General features: G+C 37.3%; 1 protein-coding gene across 13 annotated transcripts in view; it reads right to left on the bottom strand.

Annotated features, from left to right (window-relative positions):
• The window catches only part of DLG2 (discs large MAGUK scaffold protein 2), a 1,327,559-nt gene that overhangs the window by 508,264 nt on the left and 791,782 nt on the right, over nucleotides 1-27,513 (bottom strand). For all 13 annotated transcript variants that reach the window (XM_057316878.1, XM_048217415.2, XM_044390952.3 and 10 more), the window contains one exon: nucleotides 13,308-13,477. In XM_057316878.1, the coding sequence (XP_057172861.1) occupies nucleotides 13,308-13,477 (170 nt within the window). The remainder of the gene's footprint in view (nucleotides 1-13,307; nucleotides 13,478-27,513) is intronic.

The following is a 27,513-nucleotide window of genomic DNA, read 5'->3' as shown; positions in this document are numbered from 1 at the left end:
ATTATTTGTGTAATTTCAGGCGAGTTATTGAATATCATATCTGCATATGTAATAAAAGTAGCACATTGGAATTCTTACAGGGATGAAAAGAGATATATAGATATAGATATATACACAACACTTAGAACATACAATAAGTGCTATCTGTATGTAAGTGCCTAACATACAGTAAGTGCTTACTAAATTAGATTATAATGATGATGCTTCTTTTTTGTTTTGATTGTGGTATGTTTACAGAGTTATTAAAATGTTTCCATCCTGCTCATGATTGGGCAGTTCAATCAGAAGCTCTTTGTTCTGATATAGTATATGTGACTAGTTTACTCTTTTCATTTACACCTATAAATATTTTGGTTTTTTTTACAAAAAAAGTTACAGTGGGGGGAGGTCTAGATAATTTGTGTTCTAATCACTCCAGCACATGAGGCAACAACTGGGAAAGGAATTGGGGAAGAGCTCAGTAGAGGCTGGAGTGAAGCCTCTTAGAACACCCAAATTCTGCTATCTTTGCGATTCTTGTCCTATGCCAAGTTACATCTACTTGGGTTATCTCCCTAATTCTGTGTGTGGTTACAGAACCTTAACTTCCATGGGAGAATGTCAGCATTACTGCTCACTTCACCCACTTTAGATTCTCCCAACAGCAAGTTGCAAGTTTCAACTACTCTTTGAAAAAAGGTAAGGCTATCAGCTCAATGCAATCTTCTCCAGATTTACCTGTATATGTGAGAAGTCTCAGGATTTTGTCAGTCACCAACCAACTTTCAGGTAGGGAATGGGAATGGGGTAGCATCTGAACTTTTCTAAGCCTACCAGTAACTGTTTCTGTCCTTTGCCACAGTTTTTTAAGAGTATCATATTAAGTTGTGCTTCATTCCTTCTTTCATCACTGTTAGAAAAAAAATTTCAATGTTGTCGTTAGCAATTTCCCTTATGTGTTGCTCATTTTGTGAGTTATTGGAGGAGAGAATTTCTGTGAGCAGATAAGATTACTCTGTTCTCGTAACCTGGAAACTGTTTCTTTAGTAGTACATGCATTCTGCTTCATGGAAAACTTTGCCTATAGACATTATTATTATTATTATTATTATTATTATTATTTTGAAGTCTAATTAACATAAGTGTTACAGTAGTTTCAGGTGTACAGTATAATGACTCAAAATAATAGGCATTCTTTTTACCTTTATCTGTTATTTTTATGCTCAGTCTTTTCTTATATCTCTGGGATTCACTTTCATATCTATGTGAACTGGGCAACATGTGTCGCTGACCAATTCCATCCTGTTTCTAATTATTCTGTCTATCACCTATCTTCCTTTAGGTCACTTTAATGGACACAAATGAGTAAAGGATGGCTAATATGAGGAATGGTTAAATTACTATCAAGAATGATATCACTAGGTCTGGATAATAGGTTCAGTCCAACAGTCTTATATTTACCACAGATAAATATAAATTTATAAATGTACATCAAAAATCAATTATTCTAAGAGAGAATATAACATATATAATAGCCAGTAGTTCATATGAAATGTTTATATATGTAAATATGTAATTTGGATGGAACCAACAAAAAGGGTCTTAAAAACAAAGCTAATACAGTTTTACATTACATTAAATGAACAAAGTATGGAGCTCATATACAAAAATCTATTCACTGTAGTCTGTACTTACAAACATTACCAAGGGATCTCTATATACAATTCTGCATATTGTTATTTAGGTGGGGTATTGCCAAACTTGAGAAAATTCATAGGATGGAAACAGTAAAATAGAGGGTATAAAAATCATGATGTATCAGGAATGGTTAATAAATGAGGTTTCCTTAGTCTAAAGGAGAGAGGCCTAAATGGAGACTTGACAGTGTCCTACAAATGAATGAAGGGCTGTCCTATGAAGAGCTGTCCATCATAGCTAAAGAGGGCAAGAATGAGAGTAATAGACAATTTTAGAGGAATTCCAGCTTTCAGCTCAATTTTGGGAGGGGGGATCCAGTGAATGGGGCAATCTCCCAAGTGAACAGCTGTCACCAGTATTGGAAAGCTGTTTCTTTCCAGAGCACTGAAGTAGAAATCAAAGTCCTTGTAAAAACCTGTGTCTATATTTATCTGGTGATACTAGAATTATTATGTATATGCACATTCCACTATAGTGGGATCACTATCTCCCTTGAGGACACACCATATCTTTATCTGCAACTTGTAGTCACGTAAGTAAAAGGTGTTTGTTACAGTTTTGCCAAATATATAAATGAGTGTGTGCATTTTGAGAGATTAGACTATTTGACACTTAAGAATTCTTGCATATCAACATTATTATGATTTTAAACAACTGGTAGGTACCATATTCAGTTTATTCAAATGAGTGGATCTATGAAGGCTAAATTTTCCCATATGACTCAGCTGCTCATGAATATTCAGCAAATATTTTTGGGTTACTGGGAAGCAACTACTGAAGTCTTTCTTCCTAAGATTAATGGCCTATACTGAACCAACTCTATATGCTTTCTTCGTTCATGACTATTAGGGACTGACTTGCCTAGATAAATATGCCTTGTTTGTTTCCTTTCTTATTTTTACTTTTTCCTTCTTCTTGACTGCTCTCTTTCTAGCCTTGACTGATAATTCTCAGCTTTTCCTAAAATCATCTTTATTGTGCAAATTTCCAACTTTCAGTGGATTCTTGGTAGGATCTCATAACTGTTTAACCCATAACATATTTCATGTTTACAAATCCTTAAGTTGGCATTTTTAATGGAGTTTAAAAGCAGAGATTTTATCTCTCTTATTAACTTTTCTATAAGGGATAAAGTGTCCAAGGTATCTAGCTGCAATTGAATTACACTTAGAGACAAAGTCCATGTAGTACAAGGCTTTTGACTGACAGCTAATGGCACCTGGAGTCATGGTTCATGAATAAAAAATACCACAATCTTTAATTTTATTGGATCTCAATGTTCCATAGGAGGAGGAGAATTAAATGTGTGCTGGTTGATGAGTTAGGGAACCAAAATGGATTTAGTTAGGGGACTGCAATGAATTTAGCATGAAGCTAGTCCTAGCCAAAAGAGGATTTTGTTATTTTAGTCTAGATGAATGCCTGTATTTTAAGAAGGTATTTCGGAGAAAAGCCAACACTTCTTTATTTATTGACATTCTTTTGGCTCAGCATTTTGAATGCCCGGCTTAATAAATGTTTTTGAAATAAAATATTTATTGAGTGAATGGATGATTATTTTCTGCATATATTTGCGTCTTAAAAAAGTAAACAGTGAAGAGGAACACTTTAAACTTTTTGGGCACTAACATGTACCCGGGGTCTCATTAAATTCTCACAATAACCAAGGCAGCCACTTAATATTCCCATTTAACAGTTAGGTAAAGGAAGGGTTTAAACTAAGGTGTTGTCCAAATCCTAATAAAATTGCTTAGCTACCGGTCATAAAATAGAAAGATTTATAGTCACAGTATTTACCATGGCAACCTATTTCCTTTTAAAACTTAAAAAAGTGTTATATAGGTATTTACCTCAACAAATATTTACAGCTAGGTAAACAGTGTTTGCTGTGTGAATTATAAAACTTTTGTTTTATAAATGTCAAAAAATCAAAATTACACCTACTTACTACAATGTGTTTTTGAAATCTGAAGTTTTCATGGCAAAATAATTTTGACTTTAAAGATTTGTCAGGGAGCCATTAATCTATAAATTCCATTAAAAATTATGAGCTAGATCTAAACAGCAAAGAAGTAAACTAAGGAAAGAAACAATGGCTGCATGTTAGCCTCAAAGGGCAAGTGAGAGGAATGGCATCATTTCTTAATTTCCAAAAGGATTTAGCAAATGTAAACAATTGTCTTACTCTCCTATACTGTAGAATGTACACAACAGAGGGATTACAGTGGCCATATCTGTATTTTTTTTCATGAATAAATAATTTGCTACAAGATTTCAAGGGAGAGCTTTTTACAGATATCATTCTGAAGACTGACTAAATACTAGCTCAGAGAAAGAGCCTCACAGTCCACAAGGATATGTCTTTTATCCAAAAATAATCAGGGACTAACCACATACATATTCAAGAAATTCTATAGAAAGTTCCTCAGAACAAGGTGAACTCATCAAATGTGTTGTCCTTTGTCCAATTTAAAAAAAGGATTTCTTCTTTTGGGGGACAGAGAGTGGTGACTGAGGCACAATATATTTCCAAGAAGACTGGTTCTCTTGCTTAATACAAATAGGCATTTTCTCTTTGACTCTGAACATTATACTTCAATAAGAGGTTTCACTGCACATGCAGTCAAGCAAATTCCCCTGTGTACTCAGGGGAACAATTTTGGTAATTCAAAAGGACTGAAAAATTTTAGCACTAAAAGGAAAATGTGTTTTGAGACCTCATGCCAAACAGCTGAATTTGCCATTTGTGCTTATTAAGAATCAAACCATTATTCAGAATGGTCCTTTACCACAGATAGGCCTACCTGCCACTTGGAACTCAGAGCCCAGGACATGGGCCTAAATAGAGAGTAAACTGTGCCTTGCACTCAGAGACACACTTGCATATGTATTAAAAAGGAATACATTTACCCCATGGTAAGAAAGGGGGGAATGTATGGTGTCCCCTGATGCAGTGCAGGGTTGGATGCCAGTAATCAAAGCAGTTGCATAACCTTTGTGCTCAGTGTTGACCCAGGGATCTGGTGAACTGCTTGGGTATAAACAGCTGAATTATGGACATCTGAGAACTTTGTTCTCCTAAACACTTCCGAGTTATGGTGATCAGGTGATAGTAGTCCAGTTTGTTAGAAAATGCCATCAGCAAAGCTATCCATGGACAGAGGGAATAAAAAGAATGGTTTCAGTGCTGGCAATCTCTGTAGTATGTGTAAGGAGGATGCATTTAATTTTCAACTAAAATCTTAGTTCATTCAAATGTTCACAGAGTACTTATTGTTTGCTCAATACCTGCAGTGCTAGGCCTATATGCCAAAATTCAAGTTGTAGAATAATTTACCAAGTAACCATCTCTGAAAACTGTCAGATGAGTGCCTCATATCAACACCGAGGAAGTTCACTTCAGGATCGTCAGTGTCAGAGAGAGAAGAGACAAGAGTAGGTGGCGGAACAAGGATAGATTAGGAAAAAAAATGAGTATGCAGATAGAGACAAGTCATAAGCTTCATTCAAGTTAGATATCTGAGAAGTTCTCTGTCCGTAATACTGGATGTATGCCATATTAATGTTTAACCAAGATGGACAATAAATCTATCAAGAAGGCTATTAAGAAAAAATAAAATAAGAATCCTCAATAATTTGGAAACTGATTTTTGATTTATCAGTCTTTTAAGCAAAGTGTTAGGTGCTTCAAATACTGTTTCATCCCAATCTCTTGAACAGACAGTTACGGTCAAGTTTGAAAAAAAGAGGACCAATGCAACGGTTTTACTCCTTGTACTAAAATCATTGATCTTACATCCTGGCCATTCTTTTTTCTGCTTGCCATACTGCAGTGATGGTCGTGATCTGTCTTGGACTCTCCTCCATCTCTCCACTCCAAGTCCTCCCAATTACTGCTCAGAGTTTGGTCACAGACTGAATCTAGGGCTTGTATCTTCCTTTTCAGCATTCACCAGATGCTTCCACTTTGCACAGGTCGGGGCAGAGATCATATACTCAGTTCCTTAAGTGTGAGAATTAGCAGCTTGCTCATTTTCTTAACCTAGGTTGCTGATATCGCTTTCCTACACCCTATGAGTTGTTTGGATCGCATTGTAACAAAAGTATGAACAGAGAGAAAGCAATAAAGCACGTCTGAAGTCCTTGGGAGTGAAAGATTGCTTCTAATTCGATCAGTCTCTTGACGGTTTTGTGAGGAGAGAAAACTGAACCGGCTTGGCTTTTGGGGGATGGATATGATTCTGACAGGCACTGGCCATAGTGGTAAGGAAAGGCATTCCAAAGGTGGGAATGCAGTGAGTGAAGTCCTAAGGGCAGGAGAGTATGACCCGTGTTTAAGAAATTGTACAGAGTCCAGTAGCTCTATTTTTAACTTTTTAAGGGACCTCCATACTGTTTTCCAAAGTGGCTGTACCAACTTGCATTCCCACCAACAGTGTAAGAGGGATCCCCTTTCTCCACATCCTCTCCAACATTTGTTGTTTCTTGCCTTGTCAATTTTTGCCATTCTAACTGGCTACCCTATGATCCAGCAATTGCACTACTGGGTATTTACCCCAAAGATACAGACGTAGTGAAGAGAAGGGCCATATGCACCCCAATGTTCATAGCAGCATTGTCCACAATAGCTAAATTGTGGAAGGAGCCGAGATGCCCTTCAACAGACAAATGGATTAAGAAGATGTGGTCCATATATACAATGGAATATTACTCAGCCATCAGAAAGAACGATTACCCAACATTTGCAGCAACACGGACAGGACTGGAGGAGATTATGCTGAGTGAAATAAGTCAAGCTGAGAAACACAATTATCATATAGTTTCACTCATTTATGTAATGTAAGAAATAGCAGGGAGATTGGTAGGAGAAGGAAGGGAAGAATGAAGGGGGGTAATCAGAAGTGGGAATGAACCACGAAAGACTATGGACTCTGGGAAACAAACTGAGGGCTTCAGAGGGGAGGGGGTGGGGGATTGGGATAGGCCAGTGATGGGTATTAAGGAGGGCACATATTTCATGGAGCACTGGGTGTTATATGCAAATAATGAATCATGGAACACTACATCAAAAACTAAGGATGTATTGTATAGTGACTAACATAACATAATAAAAAATTATTATTAAAAAAAAGGAATTGTATAGAGTCCAGCTTCCCTGGATGTGAAGCTGCATGAATGAGAAGACGGAAAAGAAGGCTGAAATGAAATTTTGTCCCTGGAGGAGAGGGAGATCATAGGGGGCATGAAATGCTATGGCAAGAAATTTAGATTTTTACCTAGTGGTAATGAAGAACCACTAGAGACATCTGAGCAGGGGAAAACAATGAATAGAGCTGTGATTTTTGCAAAATGTATCTAAGAGGAGCATATAAGCAGGGATATCCATATCCATAATGAAGATATGGATAACACAATAATGGCAGTGAAGATTTTAAAGAGATTACTTGTGTTGGAGGTAACTTCCAAAGAACATGATGCCTGATTTAATAAAAGCAGTAGGGAAGAGAGAAGAATCAAAATAAAAGGATTCTGAGCTTTTTAATCTGGGGACTAGGATAACCTTTAACTGAACTGGAGAGGTCAGAGCAGGAGATTACACTGGGGAAGGGGCTGTGGTGGAAGTTGGTACTAAGGGGCCATCATGAGGTCAGTTTTCAACATGCTTGGAGCTATTTCTGCACATGGAGTCTACTGAAATATTTGCCCATACTAGGAAAACTAAGGAAAAATATATACATATAAACATAGATGCACATTTTCATAAAACAGATTCATATGCCACATGATAACTCAGACACTGTTAGAAATAAATTTGTATAGAGCCAGAGAGAACTCAGCTGCATATACAATATATGTGCATGGATATATGCTAAAGGCAATATATTTTGTGTGTGTGTGTGTGTTTATGCATATGCACGCAGAAATCTGGGTTAACATGCAAAAATATATCTAGTGGCTCCATCTGGAAATGCTGAATATTAAGAAATTTTAATTAACTTTTAATTTATTTTAATAAATAGTCCACAAATAATAGTCAACAAATAATACTAAAAAACAAGATTGTATAAAATACTAGAAGAGGCTGTTTTAAAGCACTGGGGATGTGATGAGAACTGGGTGTTATATGCAACTAATGAATCACTGAACACTACACCAAAAACTAAGGATGTACTATATGTTGGCTAACTGAATTTAAATTAGAAAAACAAAGAAATAAAGCACTGGGATGAGTACATGCTTTGCTGCTTTTTTAAATCAAATTTTAGCCAATTATGATAATAAAAAGATAAAAATAGTATAAACATGTATTTAAAATTTACAATTATTATCCTGAGAATAAGCTTACAAATTAGATACTCAGGTTATATCGATTTTGCAGATGAGGAAGGTTGAGGCACAGAGAGGTTAAGGCACTTGTTTTGGGAACCACAGCTACTTAAAGACAACAGGGAACCTCACCACTACACATGTGGCTTTTCCAGTGACTGAAGTATACACATTATAAATAGCCATTAGTATAATGACTCTTACAGTCAGAGTATTTTATACTTATTTTTACTTCTTATACAAAATGAGAACTATAATCTTCACGGCATTTTCAGTTTGCACTATTACAGACCTATGGAAGTGCAACATATGCGTGTGTTTGTGTGTGTGTGAAAAAATTAAAACATGCTTAAAAATATGTTTTTTAAATAATAAAGAATTGCGGAACTGTTTTGAGAGATGGGCTTTATCACTCAGTTTTAATAAAGTAGCTAAAATAAAGCCACAAGCAAGTCTACTTTTGGATATTAACAAAGTTATGGCCTTAACATTTTTCAATTTTAGAACTTGACCTTAACCTAGTTGTATAATCCTTAAGCAATAAGAATATCTTAAATGAAGACATCTCATTTCTTATATAGGTTTAGGCTTCCTTGGCTCAGGCCACAGGAACAAATCTGCACATGTTTAATTATACAGCTTCTTAGAAATTATGGCTTAGAGTGTTCTTGGGAAAGTCACTAGAAAGATGTGTATTGTAAACCAATTTCCTGGGAAACCACATGCCTACTTCAGATTATCTTCCTTGCATATTTTTGGTTGCTTGCAAAATTTAAATGAATTTGCCTAATCGCTACTTCCTATACATGATTACCCATTTTTTTCCTAAACTGTCCACAAACAGACACCCCAGCTGCTTGCAGTGACCAAATCTGTAACTGTGAGGTTAGGAAAATTTTTACATATTGTTAAGAAAAGACATTCTATGGGGTGCCTGTGTGGCTCAGTCCTTTAGCGTCTACCTTCTGCTCAGGTCATGATCCCAGGGTCCTGGGATCCAGCCCCGCATCAGGCTCCCTGCTCAGCGGGAAGCCTGCTTCTCCCTCTCCCACTCCCCCTGCTTGTGTTCCTTCTCTCACTGTCTCACTCTCTGTCAAATAAATAAATAAAATCCTAAAAAATAAAAAGACATTCTAAATTATTAGTGGATATTACCCAAAATCTTCATTACTGAAATACATGGCCATTAATCAACCGCCAGTAATTCCAGTTGAATATCGGGAAGACCAGCACTGCTATAGAGACAGAATCACACACATCGAAGCTCATTTCAGAATTAGTACTTTATACAATTATGGAATAAACATAAGGGTATAGAATTAAAAAAACTATACATTTAACTCTATCACGAATTATTTTTCAAGGATCCCTTAACACTCTATATAACCAGAAAAAAACCCACAAATAAACAAAACCAAAAATAATCCCAAAACAAAAATAGTCTGGGCATTAAGAATATCTACAAAAATAGATTCTTATTTTTATTGTAACTGTTCAAAATAGCTAATAGAGCCATATTCACAACCTTTATATTAAAGATTACTGATGAAAAGTGAGAAAATCAATATTCAGATATTTCCCCAATTCTAGATATATGACAAAATATAGGGTAAATTCAGAATATTACCTTGACAGGGATTTCAGACAGATATTTTCCAGTTCTGCCTCCTAGATCTCCTTTTCAAATGCATCACAGTCTTTTCAACATGTTCAAAAGCAAATTCCTAATCTCCCCACTTGGGTTCCTCTCCAGTCTTCCCTGTCTCATAGATGGCACCCTAATCCATTCAATTGCTCCCTTAGAAAACTGGGCCTCATCCTTAGACATACTCCATATCTAGACGAATTAAGTGGCATTAATTATTTCTCCGACACACAGCTTGACTCCATCCATTTTTCTTGACCTTCTGCACGTAACCTTTAAAAGATCTCTGCTCCCACTCATGCCCCTTCAATGCATTTTCTTCACAGTGGCCAAATGATCTTCTGAAAATGACTAATTTGATTATGTCACTCCTATGCTAAAAATTTTGCAATAACCTTTTGTTACACTTGAAATAAAATAACAGATCTTTAAATATGGTCAACAAGGCTTTGCATGATCTGGTGCCGCTTACTTTGACAATATCATTTCATGTCTTTCATTATCCTATCATTAAACACCAGTCACAACTGACTTCTTTCAATTCCCAGAAGATATGAAGATCTTTTCTACTTCAGGGCCTTCATACACACATGCTTTTAAAACTTCTGTCTGGATGCTCTCCTCCACTCTTTTATTATCTGGCTAACTTCTATTTTTCTTTTCCTTTCAAGGTTTAGCTTAAGTGGCACTTCCTTACAGAAGTCTTCTTTGACCCTCTAGTTGCTTGGCCAATTTAAAATCTTTTATGTTCATTCTAGCATGTTTCCTGTTTATATTACAGGTATTTTCTACATCAGGCTATCATCTCCTTGAGCAAGAACTATTTCTACTTTTTTCATGAATCTCCACTGTCAGCCTCTGTGCCAGGAACATAGTAAATAATATTCCTTGAATCATTGAAGGACTAAATTGATGAAGACATCCGGTTAGTTCTGTATTATACAAACATAATTGAGGTGAGTTAGCCCAGTTGGCTAGAGAGTTGATGGACTATAGAGAATGCCCACATCTCAACAAAGTGTAGATGATAAGGACCTGTGGACATTTTAAATGGACCTGTTACAATTTTAAATGTTCTGGAGCATTCTGCTCTCCTGGTCAAGATGAATCATGACACATGATCCATCACAGAGCTGATTTCATTTTGTCTTGCATTAAAGTTAGCTGACTTTAAGTCTTTCTCTCCCATGAGAACTTTCTGATTTTTCTATCAGAATCACATCTGATTCATCCTTATCCTCCCTGGTGCATGAGAGTCTCCATGGTATGAGTTAAACATTGGTAGAAATTTATTTTAATATACGTCATTCAAAACAAAGAATTAAAAGGTGCCAAGTGAGTTAACATTTCAAAGTATCATTATATTTAGTGCAGAATCTAATTTAATTATTCAGTTTACTGATTCAGCACTTCCTGTGTTTAAGGCACTGGGAAAGGCATTAGGAATTGAAACAATGACTAACACCTTTTCTTTTCTTGGGTGTCAATAAACTTTATATAGAAAAACAAAGCCCTATCAGTGACCTCTGGATGGTGTCAGTGCAAAAATGTATGCCTGACTAAACATAATCCCAACAGGACCAACAGGCCCACATCCCACTATAGGGATGTGGCAGGAGCCTGCTTTCTGGAATGTGAGGTTAGTTCTAATACCTTCCTGGTTCTTCACACCTCAGTAGACCAAACCTATCATTCGTATGTCATGCACTTTTGGGTTATTGCCAGGGTATTCTTGGTGGATTGTGCTCACCTGTCCCCACTTCTCCCTTTTTATGTCCTAGGGCAATTCCTGTCCTATTCCCAGCTTAAAGGAGACAACAGTTCAGACTGAAAGAAACCAGCCAGAGGGGCCCTGGTATCAAAGATCCCCCAAATCTGTTCCTGCTAAAATTAAGGAGTTTTGGCTATGGATTCCCTAGAACCTTGAAGTGCTCTGCTGAGCAGTTGGAGGTCATCGAATGACTCAGCTAGCAGGAGGCCTGCTAATAGATGCTGATGTTTTGCTGAGTGCCTCAAACTGGTATTCGCTTTAGGGCTGTGCTGAATAATTGCTGTTAATTGAATTGTAGAAATATCTACTTGTTATTTGTAAATAGTATATATTTTTAATAGACATAGTGTGATGCTCAAATTGTTTATCTTTAAAGCACCTTGCAAATATGATTTTAGTAAATGTGCAGAGGTTAGAAAGTGTTTTCTTTCATACTAGCAGACACTGTGGTATGCAAATACTTTACTTTTTTTTTCCAGATTTAATTATGTGATTTTAATGCATTTGTATTTAGCCCACAAGGCATCTTTGTATATTTTCATTACATTACCAAGCAATTATAGCTAAGGTTGAAACCATCTGTAGTAAAAAATACTACAAATAACATGTATGTATAAGTAATATTTGTTTGGCAGTCAGTTTGGGCCATCCACTCTTCTAAATACTTTATGTGAATTGGCTCATCTAATCCTCACATTTCTAGGGGCAAATGCTATTATTAGCTGCATTTTGTAGATGAGAAAATTAAGGCTCAGAGAGGTTAAGCAATTTGCTCAAGGTCAAACAGCTAGTGAGCTGCAAGAGGTAGCACTTTGGCTCTGGAGGTTACACGTTTAACCAGCAAGATTTAGTTAAATGTTTAATTCTCATAAACCCTGTGGGACAGATGCTACCATTATGATCTCCATTTAATAATGAGGGGATTGGTCCAACCAATATCACTCTGCTGGTAAGCAGCTGAACCAGGCTTTTAAACTCACTCCTGTCTGACTCTTGGGTCTGAGATCTTAAATATCAGCCACTACTGCCTTCCAGAGAAGGCAGTCTGCTTACTTCCTTGGTCCCATATAGCATTAGAGATTATGTAGATTTTAAGGGAAAGAGAAAAGATTTACTCAAATAATACAGTAACTATCCAGTCATAATCTTCTAAAAATATTTAAAATACTGTTAAGCCAATTATTGGATTTTTCTAAAATACTTGAAATACTGTTAAGCTAATATTAAATGTCATCATTCTGAAGAGCAGAGCCCAAACGACTATTCTTAAAAACTAGTGTAATAATTCATCTCACTGTTCGTGTGATTTCCCAGAGTAACTGCGATTACCTCAAGAGATTTGTGAGCATTTAAAAAAAATAAATTTTAACTATTTTGACTATTGCAAGTATAAAAGTGTTCTGTAGTACTTGCTGGGTGTAATACCTGAGAATATTACAAATTAAATCGCAACGGTATTATAACATATAATAACTGTTATTTCAGGACAGACTAGTTTAATTACTATCATTCATATTATTACTATTTTACTAAATGAGGAGTCACCATTTATATCTTAAAAAAGAGAAGGAATGTATATGCCAAGTCATGATGATACAGTAAAATTAAAAATTTATAGAAAAATGCAACTGGTTTATATTTATAAGAACATTGCTTATAAGGACATTCCTATATAAATCTGTCCTTTCTTTCTCTGAGTTCATATTTAGAGTATCGATTTCCTTGACCTTCTGTAAAAACCACTATTGCATGATTGCAAATGTCTAGGTGAGCACTGAATGTCAGAACATAAAAGAAGAGAGTATGTTGTCAGTGGATTACGGCACACATTTTAGCCAAATGGCTTGTCACAGGTGTCTCATTGCGAGTCATTTATGTTTTTATTACCTTTAGGCCCTTTGAACAGTTTGATCTCCACAACAGTTTCCAGAATGGGTCGTCTTCTGCGCACATACAGCCGAACGATAGACCCCGCCTCTTTGAGAGCTTCCACGGCTTTACTGTGGGAAACCTCTGACACATCGACCTCGTTCACCCGCAAGATACAATCATTGACCCTGGAAGACAGGGAAAGAAGTAAAAGTGAGGGGTGGCTGGGAGGATTTCTTAAACCATATTAAAGTGGGGAAGCAAAGAGTACAAGCAATTTTAAAATGTTTCTATTTGGAAGAAACAGTTCAAATGAAGGAAACCTTGAACTCCCCAGCCTTCCAGCCTTCCCAAATGGACTGCACTACTGGTCAGGCCCTTCTGGCACCCGGGTCCACTGCGAAGGGGAGCACGTGGTGCAGTTAGAAAGACATGTTTTAAGGTCTCTGTCAGTTATGTCATTGTTTTGTTTGGTTTTAACTGGTTCGACTGAGGGTTAGGATTTCAGTGGTTGTCAGAATTTACTATGGACTATAGAGACATAGCAATTGTAATCTTGTAGATTAATTTTCCTTAAATTTTTAATTTGCTACTCATGAAGGTAATAAATAGTCATTTTAGAAAATCTGAAAAATGTAACCATGTAGAAAGAAGAAAAAATATACATGACCCAATCATCTAAAATATATGTGTTAGCTCTCTGGTAAACAATCTTCGCATGTTTCTTTTTCTTCCCCCCTCAAATTCATATCACAGAATTATAGATATTAAAGTTCAGATTTTCACAAAATTCAAAGAAAATCTCAGATAATCTTTGCCTTAGGTATTTACTTTGAAAACCAAGAATTATGGTGACTAAACTCTCCTTGTTGGCATTTTCTCTTGGGAAAGAATGATCTGACTTTTCTATAAAACTGTCCAGGTAATATATATTTATGTAGCCATGGATTTCAAATCTCTTCTATATTCATGACAATTAGTAAAAACTTTAATAATGGTTAAAAGTATGAGGCTTGAGACTAGAAAGATTTCCTTCCTTTACTCTGAATATCCACTCTAGTATGGCCCATCTCAGTTCCGGGTGTTGCTCAGAGTAAAAAATAAGGGGCTACCCTTGCTTGACTTCCTCATCCCATCACCACACATTCAGCTCTACCTGCAAAATGTATCTGCAATCCATCCATGTTTCTCAATCTGCACTGCTACCACCCTGGTTGAAGTCAACATCATCTCTCACCTGGCTTATTTCTACAGCTTTCCACCCCATACAAAAAGTATGGGAATAATTTTTATATCATTTTTTCCCATAACTTCTCTATACCTGTTTGGGGAGCTGAGTTAAAGAGACTGGTCTCAATGAGAACTCTGACTAGCTTCAAAATTCTGAGGTGAAACATTTCACTTATTAAGATTCAATGATGTCATATCATCATAACAGATGATATGGCTTTAATAGATTTACACACACATTTCCTCTCTGACTGACCAAAAAAAAAAAAAAAGGAAAATTACCAATTAAAATAGATTCGAGAATGTCGGCAACACGGGTGCCAGCCGCCCTGCAGCAGCTGGTCCTTTGAGAGTGGGTAATTTAGTCATCTCACGATAATGCAAACACATAGTGTTTACCATCACCCTATGCTCAGAATATTAATCATATCTTAAAACACTGCTTTCCATAGAAGGGAGTGGCTGACATTTAAAAAAGAATTCTGGATGTTGTATCTATTCAAACTGTACTAAATTTTTCCTTTTGTATACAGTGGAATCCTTAATTGTCAATTGCAGGGGTGAGGACATCACAGCCTAAATCAGATGTTTTTTCCTGAACATGCAGAGGAAGTAGGCGACTTTAGTTCAGTAAAAAGAGCACTGGACGAGCCTTCAGGATGCTTGGACTGGAGTCCCAGGGGCGTGACCATGGTCAAGTCGGTTCATCCCTTTGAACCTCAGGCTCCCACGAAAAGAGTAAGTGTGCCCAGAGTTAATGAGAGGAGTAAGCAGACAGGCAATGCATCTGGGTGTGTGTGAACTGTGGTGTATAGTACATACAAAAGCTGCAGCTATTGATCAAAGATGAGTCAGAGATGCTATGCTCAAGGACATATTGAAAGGTGAACAGGATGGAAATGGAAATTTTAAGAGGGCTTGCATGTGCCGTATCATTCTAGCCATTTCATTTATTCACTGGTACTTAAACCCCACCATTTCTGAAACACTGATTCTCATTCTACAGATGATGAAATTTACTGACAAGATCACAGTGGTGTTGAGGGCAGGGACATGATTCCAACCTCATTTTGCCTTTTTCTGAAGCCTATGCTGATACAGAGTTCCTCAGAATGGGTCGTTTTAAATTAAAAAAGCAAAATTAATTAATTAATTAATTAAAAAAGCAATATGGATGTGAGAGGCAAAATTTATATATTCAAATTCTCAAAATATAGAGGAAAGAATATCAAGCCAAAGTGGGACACTCAACTTCCCTTCCTCCCACTCACTTGAAACAGCATCTGGCTGAAGGGTCATAGTTATTTAAAATTAATTTGCTTTCACTACTAGTAGATAACCTTTGTGAGTAAAGTCACCACTTGCATTCATTTTGAAACATATAAATACATCACTGGCTTCAGACTCAAGTAACACTTTGTCCCAATAAAAAAAGTATAGTCTTTATCACATTCCTGATATGTATTAGAAATCTATTTACATAAATAGTTTCTCCCCTACCCATGCGACTAAGTTGATGGTTTCATTTTTTCAGTGCTTGCTGTTTCACATATAAGTCTACAATATTCATTTTGTGAAATGGAACTATCCAAAAGATTAAAAGGCTAATTTTAATCTCTTTCTTGTTTCATTTTCTTTAGAATTCTGGTATATTTCCTTGCAGAAAATGTCTTAGAAATAAAAAGGACATTTTATCATTAACGTGTCGACTGAATCACATCTAAATTTTGCATTAAACGAGTGAGTACTCTGGAACATGATATAGTATCACTGAAAAGTCAAATAATACCTGACAAATTATTTGTTCCACTTTGAAGATACAATTTAAAATAACATGCAATATCTACTCTTTCATAGGTATTAAAATATTTTCTGTTGGAAAATAAGTATTGTGATTTTATATATTTTTTAAGGCTGTCAATTCACTAAAAATGATCACCAAATACTGGTGTTAAAATGTAAACATTCCTGTTCATTATGCATTTAAAACAATTAAAAGATAACAAAGTCTCAGCTCTGGTTCTTTGTGGATGTAGAGATTACGGGTTATTTAAAAAGCATATTTTTGCTTTTGTGTTTCACACCAGGATCTATAATGGACATATGTCAGAGCTGAGAATCTAAGAACACAAGCCTGGGAGCCCTGACACACCCTCATCCACCTGGGATCTTGTCCCCAGCTCTAGGACTTAGCAGCTACGTGGCTTGGGGCAAGTCACATGATCCCAGAATCTCAGTTTCTTCATCTCGAAACAGGGATGATAAGATTGCTGCATGGATCAGATGAGATAATGCTTGTGAAGTACTTAGTACAGCGCTAGATAACGGTAAAGTATTATAGTCATGATAAAAGGGGTAAGCGATTTGCCTAAGAAAGGTAAGAAGTGATTACCGAAAGAAGATAAAAATGGGGAGAGAAAGGAAGAGAGCTACCAACAAGATACTTAAAGGGTTTCTGACATTTTGTATGAGAAAGGGAGGAAGAAATAAGATGAATGGGGTTTGGGGGAAGAAAAATATAAAAAGAGGCGTTTCAGTTAAGTTTTATTTTATGAAGTGTTGTAATTCCCCTTTAACCCGTCTGCTGCCTGCAAGAAAACAGTCAGTTGTTCTGATCCAACTTGTATCTTTATGGCAACCTTGTTGAAAGCTTCTAAAGTTCAGCACGTGGCAGATTTCTCACCAACTTATGCGTCTCTGTTTTTGCCCCACTCCACACATCTCACGGTACCCAGTCATTTGCAGACCCTCTCAAGGCCTGATTCAGAATGTAATTCAGGTCACAGGGTCTGAAACGTAACTCTGCAGCAGCTATTGGCTTTTAAGGGGTATTACTGAGTTAGCTTGTCCTTTATTGTCTCCTTCAGTATTAACCCTCTTTGGTCAAATAGATAAATTAATTACAGACCAAAGGGCCACATCATGGAGGAACCTGATTAATGTTTAATGTGTTGAAGGAAATGCAATAACACACTATCAAATAGAGAACACTAGCTGGGGAACTATATTGGATGTACTTAAAGAGAACAACTGATCACTTAAAATCAGAATCTGTTTAAAAGGAACAACTCCATAGATTTTATGTAAACTATAATGAAACCAGAAAAGCTCTGAAGGTTAAGGCAGCAAAAAGGTCTTATTTTTCTTTTATTACTAAAGTCGCTGAAGGTAGGTTAAGAACAACAACAAAAAACCCTCAAAACTTTACTTACAAAAAGACAGGAGCTTTATGCCAGCAAAAAGAAAAAAAAAAATACAACACGCACACACACATAGGCTGACTTGAATAACTTCAAATCATTATGACCTCTTCCAAATTTACTTAGTTATGTCTGTCTGCTCTCCTCCTGCCCCCTCCCATGAAGCTCATGGAAGTGCCCCCTGGGAATTTTAAAACTCCTCCAACTAAGATTTCTCCTTTTCGAAAATTCTCACCTTAAAAATTCACCTATTACACTGACCTCATTAGGTGCTATTAGTCCACTGAGAACCAAAGAACCAAAATCCATTTAACAGTTTTCCAGAAAAGGAAAAGATTAATGGGTGTCTTTCCCAGGGCTTAGTTGACCAATTCATCCTGGAATTTGAGAAGACACTGCCAGTGTCTTAATTCATTCCTCTTCTTGATTAAGTTAGCTCAGGTGGATCTCCATTACTTCCCAACAAAAATTTCTAACAAATAGACAGACTTTGCCACCCATGCTTAACATACATTATCTCCTTTAGCTATTTCCTGTTTTCTTTTTAATACTTAACTCAAGTTCACCTTGTCTTCTGGGAAGTCACCCATGGCTCAACTGGCTTGTCCAGCGTCCCACCACAAGGCAGCCAATGGGTAATATTAATGGGTTAGCAGATTTAGCAAATAAATGTATAAGATATCAAGTTAAATTTGGCTTTCAAATAAAACACTAATAATAAGGACACCTGGGTGGCTTAGTTGGTTAAGCATCTGCCTTCGGCTCAGGTCGTAATCCCAGGGTCCTGGGACCAAGTCCTGCATAGATCTCCTTGCTCAGCAGGGAGCCTGCTCCTCCCTCTGCCTGCTGCTCCCCCTGCTTGTGTTCTCTCTGTCTTTCTGGTAAATAAATAAACAAAATCTTTAAAAAAACACTAATAATAATTATTCAGAAAAACACTTTTCTTAGTATAAGTATGTTCTATAACATGTCTGAAACATACTAAATATTGCTTATGTTTGTCTTATATTCAAATTTAACTGGGTGCCCTGTATTTATAAAAATACAGTATTTATAAAAGCACTGAACTATGCTTATATATTTGCTTATATATTTTGCAACAGAAACTGAAACACAAAGAGGTTTATAATGACAGTAAGTAATGTCTTAGATAGTCTCAAAGCTCATGCACTCTACTGCCCATATTTCTCTGGTTAAAAATAATTTTGGGGGGCACCTGGGTGGCACAGCGGTTAAGCGTCTGCCTTCGGCTCAGGGCGTGATCCCGGTGTTCTGGGATCGAGCCCCACATCAGGATCCTCCGCTATGAGCCTGCTTCTTCCTCTCCTACTCCCCCTGCTTGTGTTCCCTCTCTCGCTGGCTGTCTCTATCCTGTCGAATAGATAAATAAAATCTTAAAAAAAATAATTTTGGGGCTTATTTAATGCCCAATCCCAAGTACTGAGTAACCACCAGTGGGGTCAAGGGTCATATTGGCAAACAGTAAAGCTAAGCCAAATAACAAAATCTCGATCAATGATTCTTAAACTTTAGCCTGCGTTAGTTACTTGTAGAGCTTGTTAAACCATAGATTGCTGGGCTTCACTCCAAGTCTGTGACTCCATAGGTCTGGAGTAGGAGAGAGGATTTATGTTTCTAACAAATTTCTAGGTGATCCTGGCCTTGCTGGTCTGGGACCATACTCTGAAAACCACTGTGCTAGGTAGGTAGTGAAGGGTTACTCACTTGGCTTATTTCTGGTTCATTCTAAAGTGAACAGGAATATCCAAGCTTATGTAGACCAAATCGACTGTGATAAAAGTCCTGAGCTTACTCTAGAGCCAATCCCCTCAATGTTGCAGCTTTTCATTATAATGAAGTCTCTAAAGGCATCTAGACCAGGAGACCTCAGCTGCCACACTGTGTGAGGCTGCACAATATGCAGCCCATTTTCCAGCTTCATGTCTGCCACTTTTTTCCTGACTCTTTTCCTTCAGCAAAGACCAAGCGATGGTCACTTCATTCTACATTTTTAAAATAGGGCTCCTGCTCTTGTCTCTAATTCTGGGTGAGAATAACTTGGGTTTATGATCCATAGAAGCCATCCCCTACAGTGAATGTACTGCTTCTGTTTGCCACTTCATTTGCCTTATATAAAATGTTTGCAGGATTTTCTGCAGCTGTCATCTGGGAAAGATCACAGCTTTCCACAATGGGGAAAGAAATTGGCTATTTCAGCTTCAGTGAGTGGTCTTTCAGTGCTTTCCCAGAAAAGCAGGGAGGCCAAGCAACAAATCTTAAGCCAGGTAACTTAGTGGGTAGCCATGGAAAAGAGGCATGACATGGGAATTTCAAAGGGAAAAGATCATAGGACTGGAGATTACTTAGCCCACTCAGACGAATACTCTGTTTGCAGACAGCACTGCATGTCTGTTTGCATGAAATGAGGTCCTGGTACCTCTCATCTGTACCTGGTACCTCTCAATGCAGTAGCTTCCTAGCGGTTTTCCTGACTGCCAGGTTAAGTTGCCCGCCTCCACTTCACCCTGACACAGAAGCCCAGCTTCAACTTCCAAAAGCAACTCTATCATCATTTCCTCTCCTTCAACATTTATCAAGAGTTACTTAACCTATATAAAATGAAAACTGCTTATCTTTGCATTACTAATGTCTGGCACAAGGTTGTCACTTACAAATGAATGAACATCACTGAAGGGACTCTAAATCTGACCCCTCTCAAACCCATGTTCTAGCTAATTCATATTATCATTGTCCTGAGAATAAAATGAGCTCATTCTGCCTCCACATTTTATTTCATGGTGCCTTGCAAAGCCCTAATCAAGACCAGCCTCATTCCAGGACAAGCTCATAATCCATAGCTTCATAAAATATTTCCCAATCACTCAAACCTTCATTTTGCATATTGCATAAAGTGTGAATACATGGTATATTCTCATCAAAAAGCTATAGACTGACTTGGTACCCCCACCGAAACTAAAAGTGAGTATACACATTAAGAAATATATTTTAAAATGTTGGATTTAATTTCCTGTTTTCCTCTACTCAAACCTGTTCCAATCCCAGAAGTTGATATGAATCAACATAATATGAAGTTCATAATTATAATCTTCTCATTCTAATTAAATGTAGCTTAATGATATTGATGAAAATTTCAGTGAAAAGTTGAGAACTACAAGGAGCATGGTATTCTGGGAAGAATGCTGAATTATAAACCAGATGTGAATTCTAATCCTGGTTCTGCCCCTTCCCAGTTAAATAAGTCACCCCCCCCCAACTCTTGATTTTAAATTGGGTTCAGTGATGCTAAAATTCTCTTCTGGCTCTGGTGTTCTATAAATCTAAGTTCAAGGTCAGCTTATCCTGGCATCTATCTCTATTTGGAAGTCCGGAGTGCATCTCAAATGGAGAGGAATGCCAAATTATCCTCATTTTTTCCCAATGAACAACTCTGCACATCATTTTTTATTCTCTATCAAGGTAAATTATTCTATCACCAAAAGTGGGAAGTTATCCCTCTTTCTCAACCACACATACCATCTGTCACTTTTTGTTTGCTTGCTTGCTTGTTTAAGGTTTTCTCTTTATCTTCACTTATCCTATCTAAGATCTGGCTGTCACCGTTAATCACCTAGATTCTGGGGGGAAGGGGGTAGGAATCAACTTCTTGCCAGTCTTCTTGCCAGCTCTGCTCCCTATAATCCATCTTCCAGTTTATTGCCAGAATGCTATTATTGAAAACACACCTGATTGCTTAATTCTTCTATTTAATAGTCTTTAATTGCTCTCTACTGCCTACAGATTTTCAAATGAAAATCTAAGAAGCTCTTTCTTCAAATAAAATCTTACTCAGAAGCCATATAATGTATATTTATAATTGTATATAACAAAAGCAAAGTTTCTGTAATTACTGCATTGGGGAAAGAAAGGTATCAGAGGGCAGCTTGGTGGAAGGCCCTCATTTGTGACCTCTCAGAGGGCTCCAAGGGATCCAGAAACAGGGCACTACATATGACTGAGCTAGTGAGTACCGAAAGAAATTCAAGGAAGGCCCTTTCTCCTGGCCAAATGACCTCATGCTGATCTGGGTCTGCTGAAGTGGGTATCATTTTCTAATTTATATAAAGGCTTCCTATGGGCCAGGGCCTACTCATGGGGCTCTGTGGAACATAAATTGAATTCTTTTTGGATAAAGCCCAAAGACCTTCACATAATAAACAGGTTTTTCTACAATCTGGTTGCGATTCACCTCCTCAGCTCTGTCTCTTGCTATATCATTAACAGTTTCTTTAAACATTATGCAAGTTCATAGTCTAGGACTCTTCCTCTGCCTGAATAGCCACCTCCAGACTTTACATTTGTCTGAGAACCTTACCCATCCATTAAGACTAATGCCAATTCTGAAGTAGCTTTATGGTTTAACAGGGATGATAGAAAAACAAACTATTTAAATTTCAGTATTTTAAGTGCTATGGCAAGACCAATATAGGATATATGGCAACAAAAAGAAGTTGGCCAGGTGAATACAGAGAAGTGTTTCTGGGATAGCTTAGTGGCTGGTGGAGGAGCACAGACCAAGTCTTGGAGGCCTTGTAGGGCATGCTAAGGAATTGGCCTTGAACCTACAGGCAATGGAAAGCCATTGTAGTGCTTAGCTAGAATAGTGTTTTAGAATAATCTCTCTAGGTAGGTGTGGAGATTGGGAGACTTAATTAGATTTTGGAAGGTAGAAGAAAGCAAGGATTGTTTTAGAGGCTATTGTATCATCTGATAAAAGATATGGTGGCCTGGGGTAGACCAGTGGCAGAAGCAATTAGATAGAGGGAGGGGAAGCAATGAGAGGGCTAATTCAAACCTACTAGATATGCTGGTGGATTGGATGTGAGAGGTAAGGAAAAGGAGGAAATGTTTTGTTTAAACTTTTATCTCTGCCTATAAATCATGAGTCACTTGAGGAGAAAAATTCTATCTTAAATTCATTTTTGTATCTTTAGTGTTTGGTATCATGCCTGGCACAGAGTTGGCAGTGACTATATGTTTGATCAATAAATGAATGAGTTTTAAAAAGTGGGGAAGTTAGTCAATGACATCTTTGCTGCCAGTATCCATAGTTTTCCTCATCCTTTCCAGTGACCTTGTCCCACGAGAATGCTATGTCTTATGTCATCTTGTTTCTCTTCTATAAATATAATCAACTCAAATGTAATCACTGTAAGAAACAAGCTATTATTCACAACCCTGTTTGCATTAAAAAAAAAAAAGAATTCCAGTGAGAGGGCAAGTAACAAATAAAAAGAGCAAGTAATCACCATGATCAGACCTGAAATATTAGTTGAAAGATATAATATATCTGATATGCACAAACATGCACATTCTACCAACATTTACTGAGCATCTGCTACATAGTGCCAGGTATTGTGTAGGCACAAGGACACAGTGGTGAACGAGAAAGGTACAGATGGCCCCTGACATGGGAGTGGAGAGGAGGAGATTGAGAAGAAGACGGTAAGTCACATCATAAGGACAGCAGCCTGTATCACTTAAACACAAGACTAGCTCTAGCTTACGCACATCTTCCAAACTTCAGAGTTGATGTTTTAATTTCAAGTATTCATATATTATTCTTATGAATATTATAATTTTTGGAGCTTAATTTCCATAGAAAGAGAAGAAGTTAACACTCAGCGAGAATTCAAGTATCCTATATGGCAAACTGCTTGTGATCTTGTCTGTTACTTTGAACTGTTCTTCACTTACCAAGAATATAAGAGGTGTCCCTTGATGTTCCCCCATAGTGTGTGTACAGTAACTTATGAACCCGTTGATGTTCTCTGTACACTTCTACTTACACAGAACAAATAGATATTATCTGATGGTAAGTGATTTCAGCAGTTTATAAGATGTATAAAATGTTTAAGAGGAAATTGTTGGCAACTTTAAAGATTCTTAAAACTGTAAATATCAAATCTCATGGTGAGTAAATTCATTGGTTGTTAGAGGGAAACAATTCTCAGCATATGTATAGTTCAATAACAAAATGCCTGTCTAACTTAATTCATTTGTTTTCTTCTTTCTTTCTTTCTTTCTTTCTTTCTTTCTTTCTTTCTTCTTTCTTTCTTTCTTTCTTTCTTTCTTTCTTTCTTTCTTTCTTTCTAGCAAGAGAGAAAGAGAGAGAACAGAGGGGAGGAGGGACAGAAGGAGAGGGAGAGAATCTTAAGCACCTCAACACAGGGCTCCATCTCAGGACCCTGATATCATGACGTGAGTCAAAATCAAGAGTTGGACACTTAACTGACTGAGCCATACAGTCACCCCCATTTATTTTCTTATCTATTAGGTTTTTCGTCACTAGAATGTAAGCTCCATGAATGAACATATCTTGTTTCTATTCTCTTTTTTATCACCAGTGGCTGGCATAGCTCCTTACAATGAGCCCACATCATCCACTCAGTTTTTCTGGTTCCCTCTACTTCCCTCACCCTGTATCTCCAATCTATCAGCAAGATCAATCTTGCAAAATAGATCCCAACTCATCCATTTCCCTCCATCTCCACTACTAACACCCAGTCCAAGTCATCACACTTCTACCTGGACATGCTGGCTCACTGTTTCTACTCCTGTTCTTTAGAATATTTTCTCTACATGGAAGCCAGAGTACCTGATTTTTAAATTTGAATCAGATGGTGTCACTTACTGTTTGATAGGAAGCCCTCCAACCTCTTCATATATCATGTAAAATAAAATTCAACCCCCTTACTATCTTCTGTGTCTTACCTGGCTCCCACTTCTACCTATGCTCTCATCTTCTACCTCCCTCCCCCTTGTTACCATCATTCTAGCCACAGTGGCCCTACTTTTTTTCTGGTATGTGCCTAGCTCAACTCTGTCCTAGGGTACTTGATCTTAGTAGTCCTTCAGCTTTGAAAGTCTTTCCCTTATCTTGGTTTGGCTAACTCCATTTTTTTCAGTAAGATATTACCTTAGGTGCCACCTCCTTAGAGAAGCCTACCTTGAGAACCTAATCTAAAGTAGCTGCCAGGTACTCATCCTACATCACTCTGCTTCATTCTTTTCATAGCACTTATTACTTGTGATATTTTGTGTATTTATTTATTTTCTGCTCAAGAGACAAAAATGTAAGCTCCTTAGAACAGAAGCCTTGTCTTGTTGACCATTTTATTCTTAATGCCTAGGACTATGCCAAGTCACTCAATAATAGTTGAATCACAAATAAATTAATGAGTGAAGGGATGGATGAATAAATAGTAGTTCTACCTAACTTAGATTGGGTTTGTCAACAATAAAGTATATACAATCTTGCTGTACAGATTTGAATTCTGATAGCTCTAGCTCAAAAACCTTCTTAAATTTAAACCCATAATTATCAGAATTATTTAGTACTGGCAAAGGCTGTGAGCAATTTTCCATCCAGCAGATAATGCTAAATTGCTTAGAGGTAGTAATTTCTGAGGGTAGATGATTAGTGATGCTGTTTTTGACCTTTTCTAAGTTACAATAATCAGCTGTTATTGTTTACGTGATTTCATAATACCCATACCCCTCATTTCTTCCTGGGCTAAATCATATTTCATAAAATAAATTCAAATTAATTTTGTGATGAAAATTAATGACACATTTTGAGATTGGTAGTATTCTATGATTCCATAACACCAAAATGAGAGCTTGCTGATTTAATGGTTGAATTGGTATGTTTGCAAATGGTATGCCTAGTCCTTACACTTGTTCTCAGCTATTGAGGCAAAACTCAGAGGCCTGGGGATGATAGCCAGAAGGGTTATGGGTACCAAGTAGGGTCCTTTGCTTCAGATATCTTCTCTCATTCAGTAACTGGGTTTCATTTGAATTTATAATTTTCTCTTTTAAAATACTAATAAGTCCACAGTTGTCTGTCATTATGCATGACTCTCCATGTAGACTGTGGGACTTTATTTTAGAGGTAGGAAGAGTGAGGGAGAAATGGGGGTTAATTCCATGGAAGAATTCATTAGAGGAGATCATAGGCACCAGGGCACCGGAGGACAGAAGCTTCCAGAAGATAAAGGAGACCAGAAAGAGATCCAAAAGAGATCCACACATTTCCTGGGACTCCTGTGACAACAATGTAGTAACCTCTAGAAACAGTGTTTATAAAACACTTCAACAATATTATCTGTTTTATTCTTAAAGTCTGGAAATATGCTATGCAGACAATTCTACATTTTCAAGTGGGAAAACCTGAGACTTAGACAAGTTAAGTAACTGACTCAAACTCACACAGCAGATAAAAGATGGAAATAAAGGGGGCCCTGGGTGGCATAGTCGCTTAAGCGTTCAACTCTTGGTTTTTGCTCAGGTCTGATCTCTGGGTGGTGAGACTGAGCTCTACATCAGGCTCCCTGCTCAGTGTGGAGTCTGCTTGGGATTCTCTCTCTCCCTATCCCTCTGCCACTCCTGCTTGTGCTCTACCTCTATCTCTCTCGCTCTCTCTCTCTCTAAAATAAACAAATAAATTTTTTTTAAAAAGTTTAAAAAATGGAAATAAAAATACATTAATCTTAGGGCTGCTGGTCTTACTACCTTGCCATTTATCACTCCTGTTTATGCTGTTGCCACTTGGTCCTTGTATTACAGCTGTCTGCCAAAACACCAATCCTGATTGAACCCAACTCTCCATCTCCTCCATTGCCTCTTCCAGAACAGCTGAACACTGAAGTGCTGGAGAAAATCAACAGATGATGGGAGTCATAAATTCATGATCTCCAAACACCTGGTCAGCTTGCTGTCCCTTGTTCTGTAATGATGATCTCTGAAACTTTTTTTTCCTTGCCACTTCCAGGACATAAATTTGCTTCATACTTCCAAGAGAGAAAAATAAACTATCTGATGAGAAATCCCTCAATTGATTATGCCAAATTTACATGCTTTTTTTTTTTTTAAAGATTTTATTTATTTATTTGACAGAGAGACAGCCAGCAAGAGAGGGAACACAAGCAGGGGTAGTGGGAGGGGAAGAAGCATATTCCCAGCAGAGCAGGGAGCCTGATGTGGGGATCGATCCCAGGACCCTGGGATCACGCCCTGAGCCAAAGGCAGATGCTCAACAACTGAGCCACCCAGGCACCCCCAAATTACATGCTAAACTACACGCAAGTCCATGTCCTCCACTCTCTTCCTATTACAGTGGAGGAAGTGTCCCTTCTGATACCAAATGTCCATCAATTCACATTTTTTTAGAAGACCTTACCTGATCATTTAATCTCATTATATCCTATATCCTTAAACCCCATTTCTCTACTTAGTCCAGTCTCAGAATGTTCAAGTATGTTCTGGTATCTCGTATCTTTTGAAAATCTTTCCATTAACCTGACATCTCCTCTTGGCTATTGTCCTCTTGACTACTGCCCTCTTTCCTCTTTACAAATCAAATTTATCAAATGAACTGTTTACATATATTCTCTATTTCTTCCTTCCCATTCTTTCTTTATCCCATTCTAATCCTGTCTCCTCACAATGCCCCTACCAAGAAAAATATAGAAAATGTTCCTACTAAATTCACAACTCATATGGTTCTGGCCAAATCTAATGCAATCTCTTTAGTCTTGATCTTAGTTATCTTATGACAATATTGAATCCAGTTGCTTACTCCTTCCTTGAAGTGTTCTTCTCCTGTCTTCTGTGACCCTCCTGCCCATTTCCTACCACTCTGTTCACCCTTTTTTACATCCTCATTTTGGTTCTCTTCCAATCTGTTGATCTTTATACTTAGAAAACAAAAGCAAAAACAAACCTATACTCTG

Source organism: Ursus arctos, unplaced genomic scaffold (genome assembly GCF_023065955.2).
Source record: "Ursus arctos isolate Adak ecotype North America unplaced genomic scaffold, UrsArc2.0 scaffold_22, whole genome shotgun sequence".
Lineage (NCBI taxonomy): Eukaryota > Metazoa > Chordata > Mammalia > Carnivora > Ursidae > Ursus > Ursus arctos.
This window is presented reverse-complemented; position numbering and strand designations above follow the sequence as displayed.